The sequence below is a fragment of the Anguilla anguilla genome, chromosome 15 (assembly GCF_013347855.1).
Source record: "Anguilla anguilla isolate fAngAng1 chromosome 15, fAngAng1.pri, whole genome shotgun sequence".
NCBI lineage: Eukaryota > Metazoa > Chordata > Actinopteri > Anguilliformes > Anguillidae > Anguilla > Anguilla anguilla.
In genome coordinates, this window is record NC_049215.1 from 5,731,322 (window position 1) to 5,751,839 (window position 20,518).

The 20,518-nt window shown below is 46.0% G+C and overlaps 1 protein-coding gene across 1 annotated transcript in view; it reads left to right on the forward strand.

The window, feature by feature from the left end:
• The first annotated feature begins 1,124 nt into the window (after nucleotides 1-1,124).
• LOC118214525 (neuropilin-2-like) overlaps nucleotides 1,125-20,518 on the forward strand; it is a 45,031-nt gene continuing 25,637 nt past the window's right edge. The window contains exons 1-3 of the mRNA XM_035394544.1: nucleotides 1,125-1,879; nucleotides 6,155-6,332; nucleotides 16,714-16,895. Coding sequence (XP_035250435.1) covers nucleotides 1,807-1,879; nucleotides 6,155-6,332; nucleotides 16,714-16,895 — 433 coding nt within the window. The 5' untranslated portion in view covers nucleotides 1,125-1,806. The remainder of the gene's footprint in view (nucleotides 1,880-6,154; nucleotides 6,333-16,713; nucleotides 16,896-20,518) is intronic.

The following is a 20,518-nucleotide window of genomic DNA, read 5'->3' on the forward strand; positions in this document are numbered from 1 at the left end:
AGGGGACCGCAAACCAATTTTGCACTGTATATACAACGCAGGCAGCGCCAGGACATTTCTGAGCAGATTTTATTTTTGGAGCCGGGAGTTTCTGCATCATTATAACTCCCGTCTCTGTACTTAAGAGTGGCTGATTGGAAGCTGGCCTTGGGTTGCTGGGTGGGTTCGGGGTGGGTTCAGAAATTAGGTCTGTGTTTCCTTTCTGGATGCAGGGAGACCAGCTTTGATGTGTGTTGTGCGGTGAGAGAGAGAGAAAACCATCCCGTGCACAGCTTCCCACACCAATGGCCTCGCTCTCTCTCTCTGCTCGGAGTTCAGAGTAAATCAGAGATTTTGGTGAAAATATTTCTCACAGCCCAGATTAAATTTGTGCTCTTCTGGAATTGCAGCTTCTGTCGTTGCTAAATCGGGGAAACTGAACAGTGCAATTAGAGGCACAAGTGGTTGCAACTGTAGCTCTGGCCCTCTCTGTACTTGCAGCTGGAGCCACTTTCTCACCAGCTTTCCAGTAAAAGCAGTGTAGGTGTAGAACACACTTGTGGGACAATATGTAAGATATGTAGGGTAATGTACAGAAATACCCACAGGGTCTATGTTATGTGGAATGCCTGCACTCAGGGTTAGTTAGGACCTGACTTTCTTGATTCATTTTCAATCAGAAGTCTCAGAACAGTGCGCTATGGTCAGGCTTTCCGCTGCACAATGGGCACATTGTCAATGTCGGATTTTCCAGTGGTCAGTCCGTTTAGAAAATGCGGTATAAAAGTGCGGTGATTACCACCCTTAGCTCAGTAAATACTGTATTACTGTCTGCGTATTCTTATTTGAGAATGAGAACTGCGGTAGTCTGTCACCTCGTAAATGTACACACACACACGCACTCAGGGCGTCCTAAAAAGCTAAAAGCGGCCTGTGGTTCAATACTGCACCGGTCAATCTCCACGACACGAGTGCGTTGGCTGGGCGCATGCATGTTCTTTTTCAGATGTTTTTTTTTTTTTTTTTTTAAATACATTTTTTGACAAATTTACAGAAAAGCCTCTGCCAGTGCGCGCGCTCCTTTTTAATCGAAGGGGGTGGTAGGCGGGCCGAGGCACCAACTGTAATGCGATAGCAGCGGCGCTCTAATGCTATTACACACGCACGGCTCGCACCCGCGCAGAAACGGAGGTGCGACCAGACAGATGCGAGAGAGCGCACGGACACCGCGGAGTGGCAGAGTGCAATCGAATGCTTATGAGTAATATTTAAACCAAGAGGATCTTGATTTTGGATTCGCCACATGGGAGATCAGGTCCGACGCTTTACCAGCTTACAAAATCGCGCTCTAATCTGCATTCTATTTAGATTTATGTGAATGGGTGTGCTCAAGGGAAAGAAAATCACTCGTGGCGTTGGATTTGGTTTGGGGAAATTCACACTTCAGATTTTAGCTTGAGGTAATCGTAAATCCAGTGGACGAACAACTGATCGCTGGTGGAGTGCGCATTTAATTGAATACATAATTATGAAGTGAATAACCACGTAGTATAGACACGATCGATTAATATTCAAAGGAATACTTTCTGTCGATGTATCAGTATGGCTTGTTTGGATATTGCGGAATGCTCAAAAGAACTGGACTGTAACTAAGTCTGTTTTAGAGAGGGGAATGCGAAGAGACGGAGGATCGTGACTCTTCTGGATCAAAGTCTCAAACAGTTTCGGTGTACAGACGGATAAATACACCAGGGGTTAACGTAACATAGGGGAGACTTGGACCGCAAGTTCTCTTCAGAAACGGAACGGTGAAATACACCCAACAAGATGGATATATTCATGTCGATGTTTGGATTGTTACTGGCATTTTGTTTAACACGCAGAGTGCACGGAGATGACGGTAAGTTTTATGAAGTTGTTTGCCCTTTCCCAGCCACTGTTGTTTTTCAGATCTAGTCCAGACCAAAATATTCGCAAACATTCCCTCGTATTAATTGTAAACAGATTTAGTTGGCTGGTTGTCATGTTTTGAATAGCCTATATTACATTACCGGTGGAGTCTCTGACCAATATGAAGTAATCAGATCTCACTGGAAGCTTGCTTGTTTTTCTCGGTGTGAATAAATCACTTAAAAATCGAATACGTGATAGATATACAGCAGGAACTGTGATACAATGGACATTCGTTTAACGGTATTTTACACTGAAGCCAAATCAAACCGTGCCGCTGTTAGCTATCGGCTGGAAGTAGAGTAGGCATAACGTAGTAGAAGACTGTCGCCCGCGGTACACTGGTAAGCTGTCGCCAAGTATCAGGTGCTGCGAACTTGTCTTTATTCCTCCGCTTAGACAATTTCCATGCGTGCATGGGGTGGGGTTATGATTATACCCCCCCTCCCCCCCATCGTGTTACGTTGTGACAATTTAGACTTCAAGGTTGGTATTGAATTCCTCATTTAATAATCCACATGTTCCTCAAAAGTGGGGCATTTGTAATATCATAATAGCATACTTATGAAGCTTTAGATTTTTTGAATGGACCAATTTGTTTAAATACCTAATTTTTGTTTTTGGTATGCATTTTTGCATTAACAAAATTTTGTTTACACATGTAAGGCTTCCCAGTGAGCTTTTTAAAACAAAAACGTTAGGAAAACTGTTCAAACATAACATTAAGTTGGCATATAAACAGTGGCTTTTTGCAAATAATAATAATAATAATAATAATAATCTATGTTTTACATTGTTCCTGTGTCCCAGTGTGCCAAGGCAAAATACAGCGTAGAATTCGTCTCGATGGACGGTGGCATCTGTCCTTAACTCCAGCCGTAATCAGCGTGTGTCATTCGTCAAAACCTTTTGCAACTTCTTCCAACGTTCCTTTCTCTTTCTTTACCTTTTTAATAATTTCGCTAATACAGACGAAGACTTGTGCTCGTTCCGAAGGAATTGCACTACCCCTTCACCATTACCGATTTTGTGAAACAAACAATCACGGGAAAGCGGGCGAAAAACAATAATTAAACTTTTGCAATTGATGTGGTGTGAGGGCTTGCTTGATCTCGTGCTGAATGTTGCACTTAAGTTTATTGATTCTGTCACTTGAGGTCCGCGCAGGGTATTTCCGTTCGCGGGACTGACGCCCACTGCTTTCGTATTATCTTCCCCAGCATCTTCTGTTAATCTACGCGAGTGGGGAACTTATATATTTCAGCTTTGTTTCCAACCTGAAAAACAAACAAACAGCTATGTAAAGCACTGAGAATAATAAACGACGAAAGCTTTTGTTGATAAGTTGATGGTACATTTATGCTGTAATATGATTGCCTTGTGCTTATTTTAGAAATGGGTTATGTGGAGTCTGTATGGACTATAGATCCCTTTTGAATTAATTAGTGTTAAATTCAATAATTGATATAAATTGTTTAGAAGAACAACATCTGTACATTCATAGAACATGAATCATTGAAAAGAACAACATCTCTACATTCATAGTAAACAGTACACACTGTCATTCAGTTGCAGCACCCAAACCGAAATTTTTCCCTTTCTTTTTTCTGCTGGGAATAGTCTAATCTAATATTGTTTACTAAGTCTAAAAGCCTGACCAGGTAGGCCTGTAGGCCTGTACTATCAGTGACGTAATTATGTTGATACTTTTTCATGTGACAGGAAGGGAATAAATTTTGACTCCAGTAGTTCAGTGCAGCCTTAAAAGTAGCTTACACAATGAATGAGTCACGCTCATAAAACATGAATCCGCTGCACTTGCCCATGTTGCCCTGTCCATGTGCAGCTGTCTGCCCACCAGGTTATGTGCGATCAGCATATATGAACGTTCAGCAGGGTAGTCGGACGAGGGACTTCTGTTTCTGAACATCAGAAGGTTTTCTGGGTTCACACAAATGCTAAATTTGTGAATGTTTCTTTGTTATCCCATAAGTTGTTTTTCATTCTAATCCAGGGTTTTGTCCATTTGTGCCTTGTTAGTTTATACTGCCCCCTCCTCCTCTGTAGTGCTGCACCCCCCAATCCCCTCTGCTGTTCCTCTTCCTTTGTGTTTTTCCACTGAGTTTTAATGTAAGTCACCTGCTGGAGTCTGGGACTCTTCCTCTGTGCAGTTGCGTGTGTGCGTTTCATGTGTGAGTCTGACTGTGTGTGTAGGGCAGGGGAGAAGCTTGGCCTGCTCGCTCTCTCTGCTGATGAATGGCAGATGTGGGTCGTTTGTTTATAGGCTCTCAGTGCCCTGTGTTTGTATCATGCACAGGCACATGCAGCACTGTGCTTCTCTTCTTCACTGACACACGCCACACTGTGCTTCTCTTCTTCACTGACACAGGCCACACTGTGCTTCTCTTCTTCACTGACACAGGCCACACTGTGCTTCTCTTCTTCACTGACACAGGCCACACTGTGCTTCTCTTCTTCACTGACACAGGCCACACTGCGCTCCCCTCCTGCACAGGCAGCACTGTGCCTCTCTCCTGCACAGATAGGCAACATGGTACTTCCCTCCTGTTCAGACACAGACAAAAGTGCGCATGTCTCCTGCACAGGCAGCACTGTGCTTCTAGATCAATGACATGCACAGTGGCAGTTTGAGAGATGGATGTAAGAACTGTATGTGTCCAATGCTTTACTATGCGGACTGCATTTTCTGTGTGTAACCAGATAAACAACTGAACATGTCCTCCTGCCCAAGCAGGTGATCAACAGAGTAGTGCAAAAAAATCCAAGCGGAGGCAGACACAGTAAAGTTGGTGCAAACCCAGAGGGTATGTGTTAACCAAAGACTAGAATCCGTCTTCTCACAAATTCATGTGAAAAGAACTGCCTTTGTGTTTCGACAGTATCCATTTTAAACACGCACCTATTTGGAAAAAAAAAAATTTCTATTGAAAAAAAAAGTTGTATTTCCACTCCAGAAAGAAATGTAATCCCTATATATGTGGCAAACAAAACAAGGTGTCATTTCAGGCTTGAACAGGAGGAGGAGGACTTTATTTTTGTGAGGTGCAGAGGACAGTAAGAGCTTGAAGTGATTACACTCTGAAAGACTACATTGCAGTGCATTTAGGCATTTAGTGGAGACTCCAGAGCGAATTTAACGGGCCTATCAGGAGGAAATTCCTCACAAATGAAACACATTCACTGGATGTGCAGCTGCATCCTCTTAGCTGTGCTACTTAGAGGTGGCAGGGAAGATAGAACAGCATTTAGACTTATTTAATGAAGTGGTGGGTTGTTCAGGGTGCGTTCATGTATGGAAAGCACTAAGCTGTGGAACACCACATGGGACAGTATCAGCATAGATACTGAGTACATCGTGTAGCTGTCAGGTCTGAATGAGGTTGAAACCCATGCCGGTGGGGTACACCAGCCTGCCAGTCGATTGCACAGCTGTTGCGTGAGCTTGGACACGCCCCTCTCCCCTGATTGGCAGCTGAATGACGTTTCTCTTTTGAAGGAAGCGAAATGGTGGTTAGTGGATGTGCTGAAAGGTGAAGAGACCTGGCAGAGTTGCTTTGACGGACCCTGGGGTGCCAGTCAATGTTCAGCTCCTCTGAACACCTTCCTGCCAATCACTGTTCACTTCCAGTGAAGCCTTTCCTCCAGTTGCTGCTCACTTCCTCTGAGCCCTTTCTGCAAATGGCTGCTCACTTCCTCTGAATCCCTTGCGGGCAACCAATCCTCTTCCCTGTATTCCCTGCTCAGCCACTATACACAGGCTCTGAATGTTTGTGGGGTGTGTTTGTGTGTGTGTGTGTGTGTGTGTATGTATGTACATGTGTATGTATGTACATGTGTATGAATGCACACTCAAGCTGCTTAGATCTTGGTATGGAATGGATGATTTCTTAGATAAAATCCAACAACAGTGTTGGTGTCATTCCTGACCCTTCAGATAGGAAGTCACATAATATATGTCACTTCCTGTCCCAGTTACAGAGCCGTCTGATGGGGAAGATATTATTCCATGGAGGGGAATATAAGATCTTTGAATGTATCCTAATGTTTGTGCATTGTTCACAAGCCCAAGAACTACTTGGCCTAGACCTATCCCTCTGGGCCATGTGCGTGTGCTTCTTGACGCAGGGTTGTGTGGAGAGCTGTTTGTTTCATCGTGTGGGTGTGCCAGTCATCATGTCTGAACTCTGATTCTGTCTTTGCTCAGAGGTGGTTTGTGGGGGACGCGTGGATGCCAGAGACGCGGGGTACATTACCTCCCCAGGGTACCCTCACGAGTACCCCCCTCACCAGAACTGCGAGTGGGTGATCACTGCCCCCGAGCCGTCCCAGCGCATCGTCCTCAACTTCAACCCCCACTTCGAGCTGGAGAAGCTGGACTGCAGGTGAGGAGAGAAGGGGCTGTGCTCTAGGGGGGCTGGGGTTTAGTGGGGTTTAGTGGCAGTAGATGGGGGCTGGGGTTTAGTGGGGTTTAGTGGCAGGAGATGGGGGCTGGGGTTTAGTGGTGTTTAGTGGCAGTAGATGGGGGCTGGGGTTTAGTGGGGTTTAGTGGCAGGAGATGGGGGCTGGGGTTTAGTGGGGTTTAGTGGCAGGATATCAGGGCTGGGGTTTAGTGGGATTTCGTGGCAGGAGATGGGGGCTGGGGTTTAGTGGGGTTTAGTGGCAGGAGATAGGGGCTGGGGTTTAGTGGGGTTTAGTGGCAGGAGATGGGGGCTGGGGTTTAGTGGGGTTTAGTGGCAGGAGATGGGGGCTGGGGTTTAGTGGGGTTTCGTGGCAGGAGATGGGGGCTGGGGTTTAGTGGGGTTTAGTGGCAGGAGATAGGGGCTGGGGTTTAGTGGGGTTTAGTGGCAGGAGATGGGGGCTGGGGTTTTTGTGGGGTTTAGTGGCAGGAGATGGGGGCTGGGGTTTAGTGGGGTTTCGTGGCAGGAGATGGGGGCTAGACTCTGGGTGTTAGAGACAGGACAGGGGGCTTGACTCTGGGATTTAGTGGCAGGAGGGGCTGGACTCAGTACGCTGTGCTATGGGCTTCTTTATTTTCTCTGGGACTCATTTATCACCGACAGCAATCCCTTAACCGGTCATTAAAAGTGTTCAGATTTGCGCATCTTACTAGATTTACCAGGCTTTCTACTGCACTCTGCTGATCAGTGAAGGAAGTGCAAGCTGACCAACCAGAGCATCCTTATATCTCCGGACGTTAGCACTGGGCTCGCACACAAAGCAGTGCACAGTTTACCTACAGTATATGAGTGACTTTCACTGAGTCTGGATTCTGGGTCATGCCCAAAAAAAATAAATAAATAAATAACAAACTAAATTTGATACAAATATAAAAAATGTATCAAATTGTAGCGAAGAGATCAGACCATTCAGCCTGTCTAGGCTTGTAATTTAGATAGTCTGAGTGTGATCCTGTGACCTGAACAGTTCTTCTTCCTGCTGAGCCTGTGAGCGCCACTGTGCTATGGCGTCGGCTGTAGCTGGAACATCAAGCTCAGAACAAAGAGCCTGTATTTTTATTTGTACGCTCTAACGGAAAGCACGGGCTAGCAAGTTGCACTGACCCAGCCCACCGCCAGATGTGATGCAGAATCATTCCGGGGCTGATATGAATTATGGCTTCAGTGGGGATCGCGATGACAGTTGAGGAAGAGATGGAGAGGAAATCGGAGCAGGGAAAAGGGGGGAGGAGTTTTGTGGAGTTGACGGTCTCCGTGGGGAAGTACACCCGGTGTTAGCGGCTCCTAGCCGTGGTGACAGCTTGCCTCCGGGATGCAGTGAGTAAAGAGGAAAGTAAGAGCCTGCTGCTGTGACCGCACTCCCAGTGTTCGGCATGCTCGGGAAGGCTGTGACTGCTTGTCAGGAAGGCACCTTCCTCTACCCAGCCTGAGTTTTCAACAGACAGTCCATGGACCCCTAGGAGGTCTTTGAAAGTACTAGACGTGGTACGTGGCCAAAACTGATATGCAATGACTATATTTATATATTTCGGAAAATATTTAAAAATATAAAACCTTTGTTTAAATATAACACTTTTTTAATGTATGATGGATGCCTTTGATCCTGTTTGGGGGTCTTGGGTGGGGGATCAAAAAAGGTAAAAAAAAAAAAAAGAACCCTGCTCTGCAGGAACCTTTCAAATAAGTATCCATCAATCAGCATCAGAATTGTTTTTTTTGTCATTACCAGTGTACCGTGTGATTGGTGGAGCTCCTCTCTGCGTGCTGGCTGAAAGATGGTGAACAAAGTGTGTCCTGTGTGGATGACACTAAAATCTCATCCCCATTTTGTTATCCCTTCACAAATCAGGGAAGTCATATACATGATTCTGCCGGTCTTAATTGTCCTCAATGTTATTATATTCTTTATTACCTCTATGTACAGATCAAAAGTAATGCTTAATTTGGAAAAAAAAATTACATGGGGCTTCCTGAAAAAGTAAAAACAGAATCTGACAGCAAATTTATGAGATTCCATGACCAGAATCTGTGCCTGCCAATGATAGGTTATTTTGATCCGTGGAAACAATAAATACAATACTGCCCATTGAATAAAGTCAAGTGATCAGGGGAGGCTATAATACCCACTAACTATTGCACTTATTTTGTGTCTCATGATGTGAATAAAAATACGGTGGCTGGAATTTTTAACCTGGTCTCCCCAGCTGTGCCGAGCGCAAGCACCTAATTGAGCGGCCTTGGTTCCAGCGTTTTACAGGTTGGCACAAAATGGCCTTCCAGTGGCCGGGCCATTTGCCAGTTAGCATTTTTAAATGGCTGATGCCTATCTCAACTGCCTTGCCTCGCCTCAGTTGTGATCTATCGAAGCACTTGCAGTGCAGATTTTAGAAATGCTGGCTGTCCTAGAGCTGTGCTCATGGTGGACAGCTGGTGGGCAAATGTATTTATTTGTTGGGTGGGTTGGTCCACGGTCCAGAAATAGGCTCTACTTAGACGGCCGTCTTTGCTCCATTTTCTGAGGGGTTTTGTTGACCTTTCAGTTTTATCATTTGTTTGCACATTATGTGACTGACATGAAGCAACAGGGGGTCCATAGCTGAAAATGTTTTGGTAACTTAGTCTTTTAATATACCTTTGTTGAAGTGGGAATATAAATTCTGAAAGTTTTCGTTGTCGTTGAAATGGCTCCCCTATGGGATTTTGGACAAAAGGAAAAGTTTGAACAGGGAAGTCTGTAAAAGTGTGATTGGCAACCGGCTGTGTGTTCTACTGGGCCTGCTCTGCCACTCTACCCGCTGTGAGGCATGATTGCTGATGGAGACAATCTTGCGTCCTCCGAAAACAACCCTCCCAAGAGAAACAAACCTGTTCTACAGCTCCATTAGTAAACAGAAATTCACGGTGAACACGAACGCAAACATACTCATTTATTTATTGCGTGAGACGCATTCTTTTGTGCTTTCCCAGACTGGCTTGTGGCCATGTTTTGAGGTCCTGGAGAATAATTGGGAAAAGAAGCTGGGTTGTATCATTTTGTTTTGGGTCTGCTGTTCAGCGCAACTGTCTGTGGTAGCTCTGCCGTGGCAGAAGAGAGTAACGCGGCCGTTCGATGGCCTGTGATAGACGGCAGACTTGATATGGATATCCTGTAACAGAGGGTAACACTGGTGTTTGTTACCCTGTAACTAAAGGTAACATTGGCATTTGATTTCATTTGACAGGTTAACTCTGGTGTTTGATATGTTGTAGCAGAAGGTAACACTGGTGTTTGATATGTTGTAGCAGAAGGTAACACTGATGTTTGATATTTTGTAGTGGAAAGTAACACCGGGGTTTGATATTCTGTAGCAGAAGGTAACAACGGGGTTTGATATTCTGTAGATGAAGGTAACCCTGGGGTTTGATATTCTGTAGATGAAGGTAACCCTGGTGTTTGATATTCTGTAGCAGAAGCTAACAACGGGGTTTGATATTCTGCAGCAGAAGGTAACAGTAGCGGATATGTCCTCTCAGAGACGGGCAGTGGTGAAGACTGTAGAGAGGTCCTCTCTGGAAACTGGTCTGAAACGGGGCTGTGTGACTGTGGGTGGCTGCAGCCATGTGTCCGCTGCAGATCAGTGTAAACTGAGCGGCTGACCTTCCTTCAGACCCTACATACCTCTCTCTGAACTCTGGCTCCAGACGACCCTGGAACTGCCCCGGGAAGAGTAGCTCTCAGTGGGGAGGAGAATGTGGGTGTCAGGGGGGTGATGATCAGATAAGTATGGTTGTATCTGAGGGTTAATGTTTTAGGGACCTCTGCTGGTCCAGAGGCTGTGGAAGGAATGTCAGAGCTGCTTGACTGGGTGTTGGTGACATGGAGAATGTGTGGTTGTAAATGACTGCGAGGTGTGAAGTGTATCTGGGTGTAGGTGACTTTGAGAATGTGTGGTTGTAGATGACTGCGAGGATATCAGGATGTAGGAAACAGGATATCAGGGTTTAGGTGGATATCTAAGGATATCTAACTGCGATTCCCATCATTAGGCCATGATTAATTTTGGACCCACCCCCCACCCTCGGTCCAGCTGACATCTTGGACAAATACGTGACCTGCTCCATCATTCTGAGTCACTTTGACCTAGAAACTCATTTTGGGTTTTTGTGTAGCCTATGGCTGTGGAGAGGAGAAAGTCAGCTTTCTTGTCATAGTAATAATATGTTCTATTCCAAATTTTCAGGGTGATATGCTCATTTAAATCACGACTCTCATCAATCTGTGTTTCTTGGAGAAAAGCCTCCGTAGTTCATTTGTCTATGTCTGATTTGACAAAAATGACATTTCTGTACAAACAAGCACTTGCCGTCACAAAATGATACAACACATTTCCTAATGATAAGGCTGAAATATCATAAACATTGGCATCACTGCCTGAAGAACACGGCAGTATTTTGTCTGTCTTTGCCTTCTCCTGGCACATTCCTTCACTGCTCTGATTAGTTGGTGGCAACACCAACAAGCCTAGCGTCCCAGCACGTGATAGTCCCACCCACAGAGCCCATGAGCACGCTGGCTTGCTGACGTGTTTCTCGTTTTCTCTCTCTCTTTCTCTCTCACTCACTCTCTGCTTTTCTCCGATTATCGGAGAGCTGCATTTTGGCACCACGTAAATAAAATTTGAACTGTAGTTTAATCGTTTGTTCACACTTTTTCTGCTTTGGTGCTTGCACATTTTACTTTCGCGCATAGCAAAGATTTCTCTATGCAGGAAAAACCTTGATATCTAGATGTAGGTGACTGAGGATGTGTGGGCGTAAGGAGCTGAGAGGATGTCAGGTTATAGGTGACTGAGGATATCTAGGTGTAGGTGGCCATACATCCATGCATACACTTACAGTCAATCTGGCGTACTTCTCTATCTTTGTTTTTTTTTTTTTTAAATGTAACATCTAAGCATTGTGCTGTGGGGAATTGGGGTGAATGGTCGTTTATGCATAGCTGTGTAAATATGTCTGGGTTTCCCCTCTCAGCCGGCAATGCATCATTGTGCTACCACTTTCAAGCTTAGAGTTAATGCCTGTGGATAATTACGTTGACGACCGCTGGCTCGGGCCATGAATGGTAACAGAGGTGGCCGTTGTGTTCAAATCCTGGGCTCGCAGATATGGCAAAGTGGTTGCTTGTTGTCCTAATGGTAACAAAGTGTGTCTAAAGGGTGAAAATACCGCCCGACTCTTAATCCTTCACAGGGGTGTCTTTGTTGGGCTGGGAGATTCTGTGAGCGTGACTGAGAGTCTCGGCCCATAGATGGACAGCAGGGTGAGGTTACAGGGTGGAGTATTTAGAGAAGCCCCAGGCTACAGACCAGCGTCTGTATGCGGTGCCATTTAGTCGTATGGTTGCAATTGCTTTCCACACTTTGTAGAATGTTGTTAAGCAGTCTGTCTGTAATTTCACAGTGGCTTCACCGTATCAGTATTGCAGATATCAGTATTCTGAATAAGGGCGGAGCCTGGACTGCGCATGAATGAGGGCGGAGCCTGGATTGGGCATGAATGAGGGCGGAGCCTGGATTGGGCATGAATGAGGGCGGAGCTTGGACTGGGCATGAATGAGGGCGGAGCCTGTGTGGGGGCAGAACTTCAAGGATACATAGAGATCGTGGGGCAGAGAACCTTGTCCCTGTTTCTCAGCTCCTTCCCCCTGCCTGTTGATTGGTCCAGCCCTGTGTGCCTGTAGATGATGTCATGTAAGTGCAGGTTTCTACCCCTCAAAGGGTTGTGCCTCCAAGCCATGTTGTCACATACACTGAAAATAAATTATATATGTTTATGTATCTGAAATGCAATCTGCACTCCCTTGCTCTGTAAAGGGCATGAATATGAACTTGCTCCTATCTTGCTTCAGTTCAGTTTTCGGTCTTGGTTTATCTCTCCCTATCTCTCTCTCTCTCTCTCTCCCTATCTCTCTCTCTTCCCTTCCCCCAGCTCTCTCCTTATGGAAATATGTGTAAGGTTTTATCCTCTTCTCTTTTCAGAAAGATTAATCCTGTCTGAGTATTTTATCCGCGCAGTTTTAATAAGCCCGCAGAGTTAGTGTAATATCCTCCCTGTCGCCCGTAGACATGGTGAAGGGAGCTGCTCGCCTGTGAGTCAGGCCTTTATTATTGTTCTATAATGAGTGTGGCTCTTTTTTTTTTTCCCCCTCTCATTATTAATATTTGGGAGTAGAGATGGAAACCAGTGAGAATAGCCCGATGTGCTGCATTTCTGCAGTTGTCTGGCTGGACCCCTGTGTCCAGGACGAGGGCCGTAAGGCGCAGACATGACTCGTGTGGTGCACGCATGTATATTTCTCACACCGTGAAAGAGAGCGGTTTAGGAGTTAGCGTGTCCCCGAGCCAACAGGAGGAGGCACGTTTGACCCGTGTAAAATGTGGTTTCCGCAAAGCGGCATTTTCAGTGCTGATTGCTTGCGGTGTCACCATCTTGTTCAAATGCCAATGGCTGTCCTCCCATAGCATTGTATATGCAAGATCCACATGTGATAAGCAGAATTTGCTGGGATACAATTGCTGCAGTCATCTAAGCTGGCAGTGCGTGTGGTACAGTTTCAGTTTTGGTGCATATTGGAAGGAAATGACAATAATTATACTCATTTTGACCTGAGACCGGCTTCTTTACGCTGGCATTATAAAGATAACATTCAAATATAGCCAGAAATCATGCTGAATGTGAATGCGAAAGCTTTCATTTAAGCACTAATCTTGTTTGAGGTTCAGACTCACTGGTTCACATAAAGAGAAAGTGTCCAGAGTTTACACCCTTTACAGAGTTCACACCCTGATCTCGGCTGGAGAGAGAATGTGTGCGCAGATTTCACACCCTGATCCCAGCTGATCGGAGAACGTGTGTGTGACAGATTGAAGGTGTCCTCAGAGTGCGGTGGTCAGTGTTAAAAGTGTAAGGGCAACTGCACTGTGGTCACGTCAGATTTAATACCTTGGCGCTAGCCTGCCAGAAGTTTGTCAGACTATCCCCACCAGCCAGACCACAACTTTGGGATATCTGGCTTTCACCCTCTTGGGGCTTACTGCACGTTGAACCCTGATTTTTGCACTGTACTTTTTTGCATTGTAAGTTGCTCTGAGTCAGAGCACCTGCTAAATATCTGTAAAATAGGCCTGTGTCTGCACAGAACAGAGGAAAATAACCTGTCATATTTAAAGTCCTCTGGGTTTTCCCTATGAAAGAGACCTGCTGCTTTTTATGTGTAGGCTTATAACATCAGTGCTTGCTTTGTGCTATACGCTACTCCACCAGTACGGGCCTGTTTCACTGGGTGGACTGGGGTTTGGTGTGATGCTGCTGCGTTGGTTTCACCAGAGTACTGGGACTCCGGCGTTGCTCTGTGCTGATTGGACCAGAGAAGCCGGGGCATGAGCTGCCTGGTGCAGGTGTGAAAAAAACACAGGGTGTGAAAGGCAATTAGCAGGCAGGGTGTGGGAGTGCACACACAGACACACTGCCCTGGCCATGACAGACATGCCCCTTAGAGAGCATTCTCTCACACACACCTGGAGAATCACTGCCTCCTGTTTACAGAGGTATAGACAGTGAGAGAGGGAGAGGAAGAGAGAGGAGGAAGCCTTTAAGCAATGATTATTTCATTACAAACAAACTAATAACAACAATTATCTTGTTTTTGTGGTTGAGTTTTTTAATGAAATACTCATTGCTTAAAGGTTCATTAAAATAAGTATGAGCATCCCTGATGTATTTGATGTTTTTGTTATTGTCGATTTATGTTTTACATAAATGCTTTGTCAATACTATATCTATATGTGCTCAAGCCAAAAAAGCATTTTTGAATTTAAGAGAAAACTGAAACACAGGGGCCCAAAAATGGCAAGAGCTGAGCCCAAAAAAAAGCAGGAAAAAGGGAGGTAAACACTTGGCTTTCATAAAACAGGGATAAAAGAGTCGCGTGTACACAGAGCTCAACGGCACCGATTATGAGATTGCTGATAAGTGTCCGAGCAAAGTAAAGCAAAAACATATTTGCGCAACTGACTAAGCTGATAAGAGTTATTTAATAAATTCTTAGTGTGTGTGTGGATTTTGAAATGTCCAGCATGTACACAAATCCCATAATTGGTGCTGGTGAGCTCTGAAAGACTGCAATCAGTTTATGTTCAGAATAGTTTAATTGTTATCAAAATACCCATGATAAACCCAAAATTCTAGAGGACAGAAAAATACAGACAACCCAAGGTGCAATTAATTATGGTCTTTTTAAAAATAGAAGGACGGTGAATGTGATGCACACGTGCGCACAAAGCACCTTAAATAACTGCAGCCATCCATGGCCAGCTGGTTAAGCACATAATTGAACCCAAACAGTGCCAGCTTTGTGATCAGCACCACTGTCCAGAAGGAAGTAGATGAGAGCAGGTTTAATGTGGATACCACAGAGAACCGATACAGGGGCTCATTTTACAGCTAATCCACCACCATGAACCACAATAAAAAAGTAAAGAGAAAAAAAAAAACAGTGTCGATTGCACATCAGTGCAGTTGGTGCATGCTCTGCGTTTCCTCGGCGTGTGTGGGAAGCAGCCGTGGCCATGCAGACGGTTCCTCCTGAAGCTGGTCTCCAGACCCATGGAGGACTGTCGCCGTGGCGATATCCAAACTAACTGGGGGCGAGCGGGGATGAATCTAAGGCCTGTGGGTGATTTTTTTTTTTATCCGGCCCAAAGTTCCCTGCTGCTCTCCTGGACATAAAACAAGAGGACACGAGCGCTGTCCTCCGTCTGTGGCAGAGTCACACGGGGGCTAGCAGGGTCTGATATTAGCCCGCAAGGTTCTGAGAGACGTTGCTGTCTCAGGCCAGAGGCGTGCGAGTGTGTGACCATGTGACCACATTAAGGCATGCTGGGGGATTCAGAGTGAGATCGCACACTCGCCATGGAGCACGGTACGAAGCTCATTGCTGCTTTTTCTTTCGCTAACTTGTTCATGCATTAACGCGGTTTTTGGCGCCGCTGATGAAAACCAGTTTTGTCCAGTTCCAAAAGTTGAGGAACGCTAATGAACACGGTATTAGGGGCCTGCCCACTAATGGAATCAGCTGTGCCAGTTACCATAGCAGCCAGTGGGCCTTGGAAGCGAGGTGCGCGGATTTTTCAGCCAACGAATTACTTGCGTGAAGCGTGTAAGCCAAAATCTGCGGCCCTCCGGGGCTGTAGTTTTGAAAGCCCTGCGCTACGCGATCGTGGCATTGAGATGCTACATTAATCGTGGCCATAGTGCGGTCGTTAGTCATTGTAAATGAATTTTTACAGGAGCGTTGTGGTTTGGCCCACTGTACTGGGCTTGGTTTACTGCAGGAGAGAAAGGACAGCTCATTCAGGCTGGCTTCATTGAAATCCGCCTCATTAGCATGACAGGGGAGCGAGAACGATGCTACCGTGCGTTCAATTGTCTGTTTTATTTGGTCCAATAGACTTTCACCATTTGTGCTTTTGGCCACGCGCTTTGACTAGTGCTTTCATTTTTGTCTTTCGAAGGGGGAGGGGGAAACCACGATGGACTGTCATTGGCTCTACTCTGTGAACAGAGACACTGGGCTTAACGGTCCTTATCATCATTGTACAGAGTGCTCCTTTGTTTTAATTCATCCAGGCAGTCCACCCCCCCGTTACACTCTGGCACAAACTGTTAGATGTTTATTACTTGCGTTCGTTTCACTCTCGGCGTTGGTGACGTCTGTGGTCCACGTGAGAGTGAGAGGATAGAGAGCTTATTGCTGCAGTGTTTTCCAAGTGTACGGTATGAAGCAAGGGTTCCTAGTTCACAGGAGGTACTGCGAGCTCCTAACAGCCAAAGGGATTTTCACAACCACGCAGGCCTAATCCCATGAATACAGGGCAGATCTGTCTGAGTCCTCCACTTGTAACAGCTGTAATTAGTTCTGCATTGTTAGTGCTAGTTTTACTGTTTTTTCGAGAATTGAATTGACACAATTGACACGTTTTAGCTGCTGCCCCCCAGTGGAAGGCCTGGTACTGTACCTTGCGTTCCTTTGTGTATAAAATCTGCTTGTTTTTCATGGTGAAGTTACCAGGCTTAATCGTTCATGGAAAAGATGTGCGTGGAGCAGACATTGTCCAATACGTACCTGAAAACTGCAACTGGTTCAATGCTGTTAGAATGTTTTTAAGTTAAATCTTTGTCCTCTGTATGGTGTTTAAATTCACCTGTAACATTCAGTGATCTATCCCTCCCCCCTCTCTCTCCTACCCTCTGTGTGTCTCTGGGGCAGGTACGACTTCATTGAAATCCGGGATGGGAACTCTGGCGTCGCCGATCTTTTGGGGAAGCACTGCAGCAACATTGCGCCGCCTGCCATCATTTCCTCGGGCCCCGCCCTCTTCATCAAGTTTGCCTCAGACTACGCCCACCAGGGGGCCGGGTTCTCTCTGCGCTACGAGATCTTCAAGACGGGCAAGTGTCTCTCTGCAGAATCTTTGGGGTTCTGAACTGTGGGAAATGTAGTCTCCTGATCTACAGTCAGCAGATCTTTGTTCAGTCAGTCAGTCAGGTTCTGCTCTAGTGCACGTCTTCTGGACTTCAGCTGCAACATCATTACATTTTGACAGTGAGTGATTTGGAAGTGGGCGTGTCTTCAGGAGAGCGCTGGCAGATTTGTAGGGGAGGAGCTTCCTCTTCTGCACAGCAGCCTGACAGGGAAGGGGGCAGCATGCACTTCCTCATATTACTCTTATTTGTCTCTTACTAACTGTGGAAATGTGGTGATTGGCTGTTGAAAGTGGGGAGTCCCATCTCATTGGTTGCCAGTGAACCCAGTGTCTGTGACGCTGCCTTTGCCCGGTTGTTTGAGTGGTGTTGTGATGTTGCAAACGTGTGACCCCACATGATCCCCCCTCCCGTGGCCCTGGCCTGCTGGTTCAGGGCGCCCCAGGATCTGTCTTCTCTCCATGGGGCCACTTCAAACTGCCCTAAAATCATTAACATCAAGGGACCCAGCCAAGAAAATAAACGGCTTTCTAGGGGGGAAAAAAAAATCTGTTTTCAGCCCAGGGAAGCATTCCTGGAATGTCTGTTTAATTGGGTTCTGATCTCACTTCCCTGGGGTTGGGGGGGGGGGGGGGGGGGGGGGGGGGGGGGGTGGGAGGGAGTCATGAGAGTGTTGGGGCATGAATGAGCAGGGGAAGGGAGGAGGGGTTAGGTTATATGTGTTTTTATGCGTGAAAACATTTGCAGTACCATCTTATTCTGAGATCAATTTGACAACTACATTATTGCAGCATCTAAATGTAATTCTTAAACTAGTAATAATGATGAACCTGGCAGGGCCTTGGCTGTCATTTCAATAGAACAAACTCAGTCTGGTTGTGCTTCAGTATAAGAAATAAAACTGCATGTGGTGTGTGTGTGTGTGTGTGTGTTGAGTGCGTTTGTGTGTATGCTTGTGGGAGAGTGTCATTTTGTAAATTTGATTTCCTCTTTGTCAGTGTCTGTGGCATAGAGAATCTTACCGCTTCAAAGAGTTATAGTCTCCTATAATTCTTTTAACAACTTAGGCTCTTGCCAGATATCTCTAAGGGCCGATGTTTAGGAGGTTAGGAAAGAGGAGTGAGCTAGGGGTGTGCAGAGAGCACCTCCGGTGAGAGGCTGTGTATTTATGCTGTTGCGAAAGGCCTCTCTCTAGACTCTTAGATAGACACACGGCTCTCCCATCTCTGGATAAAAGACTGCATCTCCTCCATCCTCTCCTCTCTTGGTAGGAAAACAAAATCAGTTTTTTCCCCCCCAACGCTGCTGCACCACCGAATGTCTTTGAAATGATTTTTTTTATTGCTACTTGGCCGTAGCGCAGCATTTTATAATTTACCATATTTGGCTGTGAGCAACCTTTCATTTTCTGAGGACTGGCAACATTGCGGAGTGAAATTGCCTCTCACCGAGAGGATTCTGTTCCCCCTCCTGAAGGATGGCGTATTTATTCCAGTTTGGGAGAACATTGTGATGCTATTATTATCATAATTTATTTTTTATTTTTTATTTTTTTTTTTACAAATATTTATTGTCTCCTGTGTTTCCTTTCCTATTTCAGCTCTCTGACTCAGTCAAGACGTGTTAATAATTGGTTTCAGGATTGTTTTGTCAGTGTCAGTATGGCTGTGAATCTGTCAGCCGCAGAGTCCGGTGGCCCCCGGGGGGGGGGGGGGGGGGTCTGTGTCAGGGGAGATCTGGCTCATAACGGAGGGCCCCTGCAGCGGGAGCGGCGCTCCTGGTCACCCGGTGCCCGCGGACCCGGAGACGCCTGTTTTCTGACGGAATGCTCCAGAAGGCCGGCTCAGCCTGCAGGCTGCTGCTGCGGGCATTTTTATGAACCTGCAGAATGTTTTTTTTTTATTTATTTTTTTTTTTTTTTAACAGAGTTCAATTCATTTTCTTTTGGGCTTTTGTCCCAGTTTTGTAATTCAGGGTGTGTTAGCGGGCCCATATTTCACTTCTATAGTTCAGGGTTGGAAATAAACCATAGGTAGATTTTTTTTTTATTGGGCCTTTGGTTTTTTTGCTGAATTGGTTTTTCTGTGGCGTAGACGGCCTCTGCATCTGTTTAAGAGTATTGATAGCCAGTCTGAAGCCCCCTGAAGCACTTGTTTCCGGCCCAGAGCGGGCTGAAGTTGGTGCAATGCAGTGTACCGTTTTGTCTGTGGTAAAGCCTCGGATTCCTCTTGACCATAGTAATTCTGTTCTCGTCTAGACTGACTGACGGAGCCCGTTTCTGACAGCACTGCTCTAAAAGCTGTCTGGGTTCTGCTTTTGTCTCAGCTGTGTGCCAGACACTAGGCTGCCTCACCTGCAAATATTTGTGCATGTATTCAGTAACGTCAAACCATTTTTCTCGAACCTTATTAGCTGTTGATTCATGCATTGTGTATATAAAACTATGTTGTACTCAAGGTACAAATACCACTGCTCTATGAATAAGACAGCTCTGTAATTTCTAGTATTCATTCAGCATTTTTTAGTAGGTAAATATTATAACCATATTCTTGTCATATACAATACCCCGACCACCACTCTGGTCTGAGTGAAAAGGAATAATATGCCTTTTTATTGGCCACCTTTATTAAATTGAGTGTTTTATTATTGGGTTCGGACTGTGGTCTCTCTCTTTGTCTCCCTCTCCCTCTTTCTATAGAGCTGGAAATATGACAATTAAAAGCATAAAGAAGTTTTCCCTTTGGACAATCCCCCTTCCCCCTCCCTGCCAGATCACCTCCCCATGCCCTGCCCTCAGCAGGAGAGCGAATGACGACTCCACCCTCTGACACCCTTTCCCGTCGTTGTCCCACCTGCGTGTAAACAAAACTTTAGCCCCACCCAGCCACAGTCTGCTGCAATCATGTGACGCTGTTGCTATGGTGACTGCAGTCCCATCCCTTCTCAGTACCCTGGCGCTCTACTCCCATCTCAGAGTGGCGGGTGCCAAGAGCCGATCGTGATCTTGCTTTCTAACTGCCCCCACCCACAGCCGCCGCTGGTGCTGCTACTGCCCCGGCTCTCCCATTACTACCTCAGGCAGACACAGATCCTCCCCAAACTGCCCCTGATGCAGGGCTCTTGAGTGGACAGCAGGATGTCCCATTGGGAAGGACCCCCTCTCTGTGCGTGGTGTGTCTGATTCCCTCCGGGAGAGCAGAGCGTCCCCCCCCCGTTCTTGTTGGCTGAAATCTGAAATCTTGAATTATGAGGCCCTTCTGTACTGAAGTGTGGAGGCAAGGTGCAGATTGAGAGAGAGAGAGAGAGCATAGCAAACCGCACACAAACACCCTCCACCAAACGCTCGACTGCTCGGGTCGACTGAAGACTCCCCTCTTCAGGCTGCACCTCTCCCCATCCCTCCCTACCTCCCTGTAAATGACTGTAAGCTTAGGGTTGTAACTAGGCAGCTGTTTCGTAGGTGACTTAGGTGCATTAACTGTCTTAACTACTGCTTGTATTTTTTCCATAGACTGCGTTGTTGCCGTTCTCGTTGTTAGTGTTAATCAGTTTAACCTACAGGGTCCAAGTTGAACTATGCGGTTGTTCCC